The following is a 13,463-nucleotide window of genomic DNA, read 5'->3' on the forward strand; positions in this document are numbered from 1 at the left end:
CATCATGCAAACAGAGAAAGCCTACACCATCCACCAGGTGCACCCTGGCAGGGAACCTACACTGTGAACACTCAGAGAGCCTACACCATGCAAACAGAGAAAGCCTTCATCTTGCAAAGAGAGAGGGCCTACACTGTGCACCAGAGAAAGCCTACACCGTGAACACACAGAGAGCCTACACCATGCAAAGTGAGAGAGCCTACACCGTGCACAGTGAGAGAGCCTGTACACACTGAGGGTCTACACTGTACTCACAGAGAAAGCCTACAACGTGCACCACAGAGAAGGTCTACAACGTGAAAACAAAGAGGGCCTGCTCCGTACACACTGAGAGAGCCTACACCATACACACTGAGACAGCCTACACCGTACACCAGAGAGAGACCCTACACCGTACACACAGAGGATCTACACCGTACACAGAGAGAGCCTACACCGTGCACAGAGAGAGACCCTACACCGTACACAGAGAGAGAGCCTACACCGTACACAGAGATAGAGCCTACACCATGCAAACAGAGAAAGCCTACACCGTGCACACATAGAGAGCCTACAGTGTGCACCAGAGTGAGTGCCTACACCATACACACAGAGAGAGCCTACACCGTGCAAGGAGAGAGGGCCTACACCGTACACACAGAGAAAGCCTACACCGTGCACACATAGAGAGCCTACACTGAGCACCGTACACACAGAGAGCCTACAGTGTGCACCAGAGTGAGTGCCTACACCATACACACAGAGAGAGCCTACACCGTGCAAGGAGAGAGGGCCTACACCGTACACACAGAGAAAGCCTACACCGTGCACACATAGAGAGCCTACACTGAGCACCGTACACACAGAGAGCCTACAGTGTGCACCAGAGTGAGTGCCTACACCATTCACACAGTGCAAGGAGAGAGGGCCTACACCGTACACACAGAGAGAGCCTACACCATACACACAGGGAGGGCATACACCGTGCACACAGCGTGAGCCTTCACCATGCACAGGGAGAGGGTCTACACTGTACACACAGAGAGGGACTACACCGTGTGCAGAGAGAGATCCTACACCATGCACACTGAGAGAGCCTACGACGTACACCATTGGGAGTCTGCACCGTATACACAGAGGGTCTACACCGTACTCACAGTGAGCGCCTACACCGTACACCATTGGGAGCCTGCACCGTATACACAGAGCGTCTACAGCGTACACACAGAGAGAGCCTACACCGTGCAAGGAGAGAGGGCCTACACCGTACTCACAGTGAGCGCCTACACCGTACACCATTGGGAGCCTGCACCGTATACACAGAGCGTCTACAGCGTACACAGAGAGAGAGACTACATCATACACCAGGGAGAACCTACACTGTACACATGGGAAAACCTGCACCATGCGCCAGGGAGAGACTATGACATGCAGCAGAGAGAGTGCACTATGCACACAGAAAGAGTGCACTATGCACACACAGAGAGAACCTACACCGTGCACAGAGCTTCATCATGCACCCTGGGGAGCCTACACTGTGCACCAAAGTGTGCCTACACTGTGAACATTCAGAGAGCCTACACCGTGCAAACACAGAAAGCCTACACCGTGCATAGAGAGAGCCTACACCGTGCACCAGAGAGTGCCTACACCATGCAAACAGAGAAAGCCTACACCGTGCACACATAGAGAGCCTACAGTGTGCACCAGAGTGAGTGCCTACACCATACACACAGAGAGAGCCTACACCGTGCAAGGAGAGAGGGCCTACACCGTACACACAGAGAAAGCCTACACCGTGCACACATAGAGAGCCTACACTGAGCACCGTACACACAGAGAGCCTACAGTGTGCACCAGAGTGAGTGCCTACACCATACACACAGAGAGAGCCTACACCGTGCAAGGAGAGAGGGCCTACACCGTACACACAGAGAAAGCCTACACCGTGCACACATAGAGAGCCTACACTGAGCACCGTACACACAGAGAGCCTACAGTGTGCACCAGAGTGAGTGCCTACACCATTCACACAGTGCAAGGAGAGAGGGCCTACACCGTACACACAGAGAGAGCCTACACCATACACACAGGGAGGGCATACACCGTGCACACAGCGTGAGCCTTCACCATGCACAGGGAGAGGGTCTACACTGTACACACAGAGAGGGACTACACCGTGTGCAGAGAGAGATCCTACACCATGCACACTGAGAGAGCCTACGACGTACACCATTGGGAGTCTGCACCGTATACACAGAGGGTCTACACCGTACTCACAGTGAGCGCCTACACCGTACACCATTGGGAGCCTGCACCGTATACACAGAGCGTCTACAGCGTACACACAGAGAGAGCCTACACCGTGCAAGGAGAGAGGGCCTACACCGTACTCACAGTGAGCGCCTACACCGTACACCATTGGGAGCCTGCACCGTATACACAGAGCGTCTACAGCGTACACAGAGAGAGAGACTACATCATACACCAGGGAGAACCTACACTGTACACATGGGAAAACCTGCACCATGCGCCAGGGAGAGACTATGACATGCAGCAGAGAGAGTGCACTATGCACACAGAAAGAGTGCACTATGCACACACAGAGAGAACCTACACCGTGCACAGAGCTTCATCATGCACCCTGGGGAGCCTACACTGTGCACCAAAGTGTGCCTACACTGTGAACATTCAGAGAGCCTACACCGTGCAAACACAGAAAGCCTACACCGTGCATAGAGAGAGCCTACACCGTGCACCAGAGAGTGCCTACACCATGCAAACAGAGAAAGCCTACACCATGCACCAGAGAGAAGGCCTACACCGTAAAAAGAAAGAAAGCCTACACTGCACACACTGAGAGAGCCTGCACCGTGCACACATAGAGAGCCTACACCATGCACAGTGAGGGAGCCTATACTGTACACACTGAGGGACTACACCGTACTAACAGAGAAAGCCTACACCGTGCACCAGAGAGAAGGCCTACACCGTAAAAAGAAAGAAAGCCTACACTGCACACACTGAGAGAGCCTGCACCGCACCCACTGAGAGAGCCTACACCGCACCCACTGAGAGAGCCTACACCGCACCCACTGAGAGAGCCTACACCGCACCCACTGAGGGAGCATACACCGTACACACAGAGAGAGACCCTGCACCGTACACAGAGATAGAGCCTACACCATGCAAACAGAGAAAGCCTACACCGTGCACACATAGAGAGCCTACACTGAGCACCGTACACACAGAGAGCCTACAGTGTGCACCAGAGTGAGTGCCTACACCATACACACAGAGAGAGCCTACACCGTGCAAGGAGAGAGGGCCTACACCGTACACACAGGGAGGGCCTACACCGTGCACACAGTGTGAGCCTTCACCATGCACAGGGAGAGGGTCTACACTGTACACACAGAGAGGGACTACACCGTGTGCAGAGAGAGAGAACTTACACCATGCACACTGAGAGAGCCTACGATGTACACCATTGGGAGCCTGTACCATACACACAGAGGGTCTACACCGTACTCACAGAGAGAGCCTACACCGTACACCATTGGGAGCCTGCACCTTAGACACAGAGAGGGTCTACACCGTACTCACAGTGAGCGCCTACACCGTACACCATTGGGATCCTGCACTGTATACACAGAGAGGGACTACACCGTACTCACAGTGAGCGCCTGCACCGTACACCATTGGGAGTCTGCACCATATACACAGAGAGGGACTACACCGTACTCACAGTGAGCGCCTACACCGTACACCATTGGGATCCTGCACTGTATACACAGAGAGGGACTACACCGTACTCACAGAGAGCGCCTGCACCATACACCATTGGGAGTCTGCACCATATACACAGAGAGGGACTACACCGTACTCACAGTGAGCGCCTACACCGTACACCATTGGGAGCCTGCATCGTACACAGAGAGGGACTACACCGTACTCACAGTGAGAGCCTACACCGTACACCATTGGGTGTCTGCACCGTATACACAGAGAGGGACTACACCGTACTCACAGTGAGAGCCTACACCGTACACCATTGGGAGCCTGCATCGTACACAGAGAGGGACTACACCGTACTCACAGTGAGAGCCTACACCATACACCATTGGGAGTCTGCACTGTAGACACAGAGGGGGTCCACACCGTACTCACAGTGAGCGCCTACACCGTAAACCATTGGGAGCCTGCATCGTACACAGAGAGGGACTACACCGTACTCACAGTGAGCGCCTACACCGTACACCATTGGGAGCCTGCATCGTACACAGAGAGGGACTACACCGTACACACAGAGAGAGCCTACATCATACACCAGGGAGAACCTACACTGTACACATGGGAAAACCTGCACCATGCGCCAGGGAGAGACTATGACATGCAGCAGAGAGAGTGCACTATGCACACACAGAGAGAGCCTACACCGTACACACAGAGAGAACCTACACCGTGCACAGAGCTTCATCATGCACCCTGGGGAGCCTACACTGTGCACCAAAGTGTGCCTACACTGTGCAAACAGAGAGAGCCTACACCGTACACAGTGAGAGAGCCTACACCATTCACACTGAGAGCCTACACCGTGCAAAGAGAGAGGCCTACAACATGCAAAGAGAGAGGGCCTACACCGTACACACAGAGAGAGCTTACACCGTGCACACATAGAGAGCCTACACCGTGCACAGTGAGGGAGCCTACACCGTATACACTAAAGGTCTACTCCATACTCACAGAGAAAGCCTACACCATGCACCAGAGAGAAGGCCTACACTGTAAAAAGAAAGAAAGCCTACACTGCACACACTGAGAGAGCCTACACCGTACACACTGAGGGAGCATACACCATACACAGAGAGAGAGACCCTACACCGTACACAGAGAGAGAGACCCTACACCGTACACACAGAGAAAGCCTACACCGTACACACAGAGAGAGGCTACACCGTACACACTGAGAGAGCCTACACCGTGCAAAAAGAGAAGCCTACACTATGCAAAGAGAGAGGGCCTACACCATACACACATAGGGAGCCTACACCGTACACACTGAGGGTCTACACCGTACACACAGAGAGAGCCTACACCGTACACCATTGAGAGCCTTCTCCGTACACACACAGAGGGCCTACACCGTACACACAGAGAAAGCCTACACCGTACACACTGAGAGAGCCTACACCATACACCAGGGAGACCCGACACTGTAAACCTGGGAAAACCCGCACCATGCGCCAGGGAGAGACTATGATGTGCAGCAGAGAGAGAGTGCACTGTGCACACACAGAGCGAGCCTACACCGTGCACAGAGAGAAATAGCTTACACCATGCACCCTGGGGAAACTACACTGTGCACCAAAGTGTGCCTACACCGTGCAAACAGAGAGAGCCTACACCGTGCACAGTGAGAGAGCCTAGACCATGCACCAGAGAAAGGGCCTACACTGTGAAAAGAAAGAGGGCCTACACCGTACACACAGAGAGAGCCTACACAGTAAACCAGGGAGACCTTACACCGTACACCTGGGAAAATCAGCACCATGCGCCAGGGAGAGACTATGACGTGCAGCAGAGAGAGAGTGCACTATGCACACACAGAGAGAGCCTGCACCGTACAGAGAGAGAGAGACTACACCATGCACCAGAGAAAGGGCCTACACCATGCAAACAGAGAAAGCCTACACCATGCACCAGGTGCAGCCTGGCAGGGAACCTACACTGTGAACACTCAGAGAGCCTACACCGTGCACCAGGGAGAGCCTACATCATGCAAACAGAGAAAGCCTACACCATGCACACATAGAGAGCCTACACTGTGAACAGTGAGAGAGCCTACACCGTGCAAACAGTGAAAGCCTACACCATGCAAAGAGAGAGGGCCTAGACCGTGCACCAGAGAAAGCCTACACCGTGAACACACAGAGAGCCTACACCGTACACACTGAGGGTCTACACCGTACTCACAGAGAAAGCCTACACCATGCACCAAAGAGAAGGCCTACACCGTGAAAAGAAAGAGGGCCTACTCCGTACACACTGAGAGAGCCTACACCATGCAAGGAGAGAGGGTCTACACCGTACACACAGGGAGGGCATACACCATGCACAGAGAGAGAGCCTACACCGTACACAGAGAGAGAGCCTACACCATGCAAACAGAGAAAGCCTACACTGTGCACCAAAGAGAGAGACTACACCGTGCAACAAAGAGAGCCTACACCATACACACTGAGAGCCAACACCGTGCAAAGAGAGAGGGTCTACACCGTACACAGAGAGAGACCCTACACCGTACACACAGAGAGAGCCTACACCGTGCAAACAGAGAGAGCCTACAACATACACCAGAGAGAGACCCTACACCGTACACACAGAGGATCTACACCGTACACACAGAGAGAGCCTATACCGTGCACAGAGAGAGACCCTACACCGTACACACAGAGAGAGACCCTACACCGTACACACAGAGAGAGCCTACACCATACACCAGGGAGACCTGACACTGTAAACCTGGGAAAACCTGCACCATGCGCCAGGGAGAGACTGACATGCAGCAGAGAGAGAATGCACTATGCACACACAGAGAGAGCCTACATCGTGCACACTGAGAGAACCTACACCATCTACCAGGTACCCTCTGGCAGGGTACCTACACTGTGAACACTCAGAGAGCCTACACCGTGCACACTGAGAGAGCCTACACCGTGCAAACAGAGAAAGCTTACACCGTGCACACATAGAGAGTCTACACTGTGCACCAAAGAGAGAGACTACACCGTGCACACTGAGAGAAACTACACTATCTATCAGGTACCCTCTGGCAGGGAACCTACACTGTGAACACTCAGAGAGCCTACACCGTGCACACTGAGACAGCCTACAGCGTGCACAGTGAGAGGGCCTACACCATGCAAACAGATAAAGCCTACACCGTGCACACATAGAGAGCCTACATCATGCACACATAGAGAGCCTACACTGTGCACCAAAGAGAGAGACTACACCGTGCAACAAAGAGAGCCTACACCGTACACACTGAGAGCCTACACCGTGCAAAGAGAGAGGGCCTACACCGTACACAGAGATAGAGCCTACACCGTACACAGAGAGAGAGCCTACACCATGCAAACAGAGAAAGCCTACACTGAGCACCGTACACACAGAGAGAGCCTACACCGTACACACAGGGAGGGCCTACACCGTGCACACAGCGTGAGCCTTCAACATGCACAGGGAGAGGGTCTACACTGTACACACAGAGAGGCACTACACCGTGTGCAGAGAGAGAGCCTACACCATGCACACTGAGAGAGCCTACGACGTACACCATTGGGAGCCTGCACCGTACACACAGAGGGTCTACACCGTACTCACAGTGAGAGCCTACACCGTACACCATTGGGATCCTGCACTGTAGACACAGAGAGGGACTACACCATACTCACAGTGAGCGCCTACACCGTACACCATTGGGAGTCTGCACCATACACAGAGAGGGTCTACACCGTACACACAGTGAGCGCCTACACCGTACACCATTGGGAGCCTGCATCGTACACAGAGGGTCTACACCGTACTCACAGTGAGAGCCTACACCGTACACCATTGGGAGTCTGCACCGTACACAGAGAGGGTCTACACCGTACACACAGTGAGCGCCTACACCGTACACCATTGGGAGCCTGCACCGTACACAGAGAGGGTCTACACCGTACTCACGGAGAGAGCCTACACTGTGCACCAGAGAGTGTCTACATCATGCAAACAGAGAAAGCCTACACCATGCACGCATAGAGAACCTACACTGTGCACAGTGAGAGAGCCTACACCGTTCACACTGAGAGCCTACACCGTGCAAAGAGAGAGGCCTACAACATGCAAAGAGAGAGGGCATACACTGTACACACAGAGAGAGCTTACACCGTGCACACATAGAGAGCCTACACCGTGCACACTGAGGGTCTACTCCATACTCACAGAGAAAGCCTACACCGTGCACCAGAGAGAAGGCCTACACCGTGAAAAGAAAGACAGCCTACACCGTACACACTGAGAGAGACCCTACACCGTACACACAGAGAGAGACCCTACACCGTACACACAGAGAGAGACCCTACATCGTACACACGGAGAGAGCCTACATTGTGCACCAGAGAGTGCCTACATCGTGCAAACAGAGAAAGCCTACTCCATGCACACATAGAGAGCCTACACCGTGGACAGTGAGAGAGCCTACATCGTACACAGAGAGAGAGAGCTTCCACCATGCACCCTGGGGAGCCTACACTGTGCACCAAAGTGTGCCAACATCGTGCACACAGAGAGAGCCTACACCGTACACAGAGAGCCTACACCGTGCACATTGAGAGAGCTTCCACCATGCACCCTGGGGAGCCTACACTGTGCACCAAAGTGTGCCAACATCGTGCAAACAGGGAGAGCCTACACCATCCACCAGGTGCACTCTGGCAGGTAACCTGCACTGTAAACACTCAGAGAGCCTACACCGTGCAAAGAGGGAAAGCCTACACCGTGCACAGTGAGAGAGCATACACCGTGCACAGAGTGAGAGAGCTTACACCATGCACCCTGGGGAGACTACACTGTGCACCGAAGTGTGCCTACACCGTGCAAACAGAGAGAGCCTACACCATCTACCAGGTGCTCTCTGGCAGGGAACCTACACTGTGAACACTCAGAGAGCCTACACTGTGCACAGTGAGAGAGCCTACACCGTGCACACAGAGAGTGTCTACACCATGCACAGGGAGAGGGTCTACACTGTACACACAGAAAGGGACTACACCGTGTGCAGAGAGAGAGCCTACACCATGCACACTGAGAGAGCCTACGACGTACACCATTGGGAGCCTGCACCGTACACACAGAGGGTCTACACCATACTCACAGTGAGAGCCTACACCGTACACCATTGGGAGCCTGCACCGTAGAGACAGAGAGGGACTACACCGTACACCATTGGGATCCTGCACTGTAGACACAGAGAGGGACTACACCATGCACACTGAGAGAGCCTACGACGTACACCATTGGGAGCCTGCACCGTACACAGAGAGGGACTACACCGTACTCACAGTGAGAGCCTACACCGTACACCATTGGGAGCCTGCACCGTAGAGACAGAGAGGGACTACACCGTACTCACAGAGCGCCTACACCGTACACCATTGGGAGCCTGCACCGTAGAGACAGAGAGGGACTACACCGTACTCACAGTGAGAGCCTACACCGTACACCATTGGGAGCCTGCACCATAGAGACAGAGAGGGACTACACCGTACTCACAGTGAGAGCCTACACCATACACCATTGGGAGCCTGCACCGTGCCTCATAGCTTGGTATGGCAACTGCTCAGCACATCATGGAAAGAGTCACCCCTCCATGGACTCCATCTACTCTTCCCACTGCCATGGAATTCAGCCAGCATTGTCACAGTCCCCACCGCACCAGCTTTCTCACTTTTCCTCCTCCCATAGGGCAGAAGATACAAAAGCCTTTCTATCCCACTATTATAAGACTATTCAATGTGATAAATTGGTCTCTTGATCTCACAATCTACCTCATTATGACTTTGCACCTGCAGTTCACTTTTGCTGTAGCTGTTACACTTTATTCTGCATGCTGTGATTGTTTTACCTTGGTCTGCCTGAAGGTACTGTGTGGTGATCTGATCAGCATGGTCAGTATTCAAGGTTTGCACCATACATGTGACAATAATAAACCACTTCCAGTGTTCCAACAACTTTTCAAATTGTGGTTACATTATGGTTTAGCCCAAAATCGGTGATTTGGCCCACATTTCCCTTGCGGACCAGACGGCTAAACTAATCTCAATTTTTCGTGTTTAGATCCTAAAACCCAATCGGTGGCCGATCCAAGCACCTCCTGAAAATCACAGCTGCAATTACTCTACCAACTCGTCCGGCAGCTAATTCCAGACAAGTTGCACGGAACAGAACAGCAAGAGCGACGCCAAAGATCGAAAAAGGGACGGGGCTTCCAGCTGAGAAGGGAGACGAGGCCCGGTTGTGTGTGTGTTGGGGAGGGGGACAGTGGCGGAGGGAGGAACGCGTTGAAAGAAAGATTGCATGGATTGGAGAAGTTTGCGTCCCCTGCAATTCAGAGTGGATCCAGCAGAGGGAGCAGAGCGCTGTGGGGGTCGCTGAGGAGCACTGTGGATGGAAAGGTCAATGAGGAGGGAGAGACGCACTGTGGATGGAAACCTAGCGCCATTCCTAGTTCAAATCCTATAACCCGTACAGCGGATACTGAGAACAGGGTGCAAACAGACCATTCCAGTCCACACTAATAATAGTTCTGATTTAAATTTGACCTCAACCCTACCTACCTCTGTGAGCCCTTTCAGGCGACACACTCTCCCGGTCTCGGTGACTCCCTCTGGCCTCTCCCCACTAGTGTGACCCCCTCCTTCCCATCTAGCCAGTACACCCTTTCCCTATCCTGTGAGCCCAACCCCCTCCCCCGGCCACCACATTGTGCCCAATCTCCTGTCTCTGTGACCCCCTCCGACCACCTGCCCTGCCCTGTCTCCTGTCACCGTGAGCCTTCACTTCCAACTCTCAACCATTATCTGATGTTCTGATTCAGCCTCAAACTACCCTGAATCCCGTTTTCAAGTTCCCTCTCCTCCGCTCCCTCCTCATTTCAGAAACACCTGCACCTCTGGTTCTCTGGCCCAGATCTTGGCACACAAACATGTATATATACACACACACACAAACACATAAATACATGTGTATCTCACGAACTCACTCACACTCCCTCTGAGACCTCTGGGCTGTGACGACTGTTTGTGAACTCCACCAGCCATGTGTTACTGCGGAGGTGTGTATAGTTCTCTGTGGAAGGAGAAAGCCCCATGTCCTTTCCTGCAGGAGGGCTGGTCTCACTGGGAGCGGCTTTAACTTTGAGTGTCTACAGCTGTGACCGAGATGAGCCCCCCCACCCCGTCAGTACAGACCCCTCAGACACATTCTCCCAGCTTCTGTCGCCACTCTGCCGATCAGCTCTCAGGGTCTCTCCTCCCTCTCACTGTCCTTTTTAACTGCCCCTCCTTTCTGCACATCCCTCCCTCATTCGTTCCTCTCTCCCCCTCATTTCCTACAATGCCCTTCCTGTCCCTCGGAAGGGATCCTCCACTTTCCTTCTCCCCCAAAGAATCCCTACCCTATTCTGAGGGAGCTCCTCTCTCATACAGTTCTGGAGTCTCTGCAATCCTCCACTGTCCTCAGGCTGGGCAGGGAACCCCTCACCTTTTTCTTCCCACCCCACCTAACCGCCACTTAGAGGGAGTGGGAAGGAGAGGGGATGGGGGGTGGCAAGGGGGAAAGAGGGGGCAAATGAGAGAGAGGGAGAGGGGATAAGGAAAGAGTGACAGAGAGGAAAGGAGAGAAAAGAAAAGGTGGCAGGAGAGAGAAGAAGAGGAGGAAAGAGAAAGAATTGTTTCTTGGGAGAGATCCCTCCCACCCCACAATTCTGAGCTTGCCTGATATACGGGAGAGGATATGAGGTAAGTTCACCTCATTTATGTTAAATGATGACCTTGTATTTATCATCATATCTCCTGGTTCTGCGCTGCCAAAAAAGATACTGCAGAGAGAGACAAATCATCACCTGGTCTAGTGTGCTGGCTTAACCTTGCATCGTTAATGAAGAAACTGTACAATCTCAGAGCTGAACGAATAACCCTTTATTTAATAACGGTATCCCCTAGTTCTGATTATCAGATTCGCCAGGGATTAAAGATTCTCCTTATCTTAAAAAGGCAAGTGTTCCCTGGTTGTGGAGTGTCTAGTGTGTACCTCCAAGAGAGATCTCACAATAAATCCACTGCAGATTGGCCACCCTTTACAGTGTAACAGTATCCCCCCAGGTCTGGAGTGTCTAACATTCAAACGGAGGGGAGGGGGGAGTAGGCGGGAGGGGAGGGGGAGGGAGTAGGTGGGAGGGGAGGGGGAAGGAGAAAGGTGGGAGGAGAAAGGTGTGAGGGGAGAGGGAAGGGAAGGGAGAAGTTGGGGGAGAGGAGGAGGGAGAAACTGGGAGAGGAGAGCAGGAGTGGTGATGGTGGGAGGGGAGGGAGATTGTGGGAGGGGATTGAGGGGGAGGAAGGAGGAGGGACACAGAAGGGGGGGAATAGGGGATAGAGATAAATAATACACCTTGCTTCTGTTTTGAATGGATTTCATATCTGGCTTCATAGTCCGTGTCCTTCAGAGTGGGGTGCCCTCGACCCGGCAAACGGGGGTGGGGGGGGGGGGGAGGGTGTTTCGTCCAAGTGAAGAGATTCCTTGTTATTTATCAGCGTCCTCTGAATATGAGCTGCGTTACTGTCAGAAATCCTCTCCGAGGTGGGGGGAGGGGGTTTGGGGTTTCAAAACTCGTCTCTATTTACACCGGCGCCTGTTTATTGCAGAGCAGGGAATTGTCACCCCACCGCGTGTTAAATTGATTAGTACCTACACTGTCCCCTTGATCTGGCATCTGAAGAAGAGGATTTTCTGCCATCGGTGCTTTAAATGAACGGCCCTTGTGCGATTTAACAGACTCCTCTGGTGTTAACGATTTAAGAAGAGAATTGTCAGCGATCTGATTCTTATTTGAATGACCCTTTCTGATTTAACCGTCTCAGTCAGATGTTCAATCATCTCTGCATAAGTGTCAATCCCCTCCTCCCCCCTCACACAGAAGCCTGGTATTAGGACACACTGAATGATAACTCACCCCAAAACAAGCAAAGACTGGCGTAGAGTAAAATCCTTTTAAGAGAATCCATTGTAGACCCGGCAGCCGGTAAGGTTCAATGATAAATCCTTGCTGCAAGATTACTGCCTCAACAGCCACATGGTGCGTTCTTTTATCCCGCAAAACTCCACGAACCAAAACATGAAAGGCCCTGGCAATAGCACGGAGGCCGGGCCGGCCGTTTTGGAGAGATCTCACATCTGCCGTCAAAGGAGTTCTTAAATCTTGAGCAGGTATTTATAGAAACGGCCGAGTGCGGGAGCCGGAGACGGGTTGCGTTCCGGGTGAGAGCGGCGGGCGAGAAGCGCGCTGCGGATGTGTGGATGTGTGCTGCAGTGCGAGAGAGGGAAGGAGGGGGCTGTGGGAGAGAGAGAGAGAGAGGAGGTGGAGAAGGGGGAGAAAGAGCTGGAAAGAGGATAGGGGGAACGAGGGAAGAAGGAAAAATAAAAAAAAGGGGAAAGGCAGGGGAGGAGAAACGGGGAGGAGTGTGGAGAGAAGGGAGGGGTGAGTGGGGTAAAGTAGAGGGAGTGTGGCAAATAAGGGGAGGGAGGAGGAGAAGGAGGCAGGGGAGGGAGGGGCGGGAGAGGGGACGGGAGCGGAGGTATGAGGGTGGTGTGGTGAGAAAGGAGGGAGAGCAGAGGAGCCTTGCTGAGGGGAGGAGGTGAAAGGGGATGAGGGGCAGAGG

The 13,463-nt window shown here is 53.1% G+C and overlaps 1 protein-coding gene across 1 annotated transcript in view; it reads right to left on the reverse strand.

Annotated features, from left to right (window-relative positions):
* The window catches only part of LOC132393518 (sodium channel subunit beta-1-like), a 141,732-nt gene extending 128,651 nt beyond the window's left edge, over positions 1-13,081 (reverse strand). Inside the window, exon 1 of the mRNA XM_059968930.1 lies at positions 12,758-13,081. Within this exon, the coding sequence (XP_059824913.1) occupies positions 12,758-12,809 (52 nt within the window). The 5' untranslated portion in view covers positions 12,810-13,081. The remainder of the gene's footprint in view (positions 1-12,757) is intronic.
* Between the last annotated feature and the right edge of the window lie 382 nt (positions 13,082-13,463).

This window comes from Hypanus sabinus, chromosome 1, assembly GCF_030144855.1.
Source record: "Hypanus sabinus isolate sHypSab1 chromosome 1, sHypSab1.hap1, whole genome shotgun sequence".
NCBI lineage: Eukaryota > Metazoa > Chordata > Chondrichthyes > Myliobatiformes > Dasyatidae > Hypanus > Hypanus sabinus.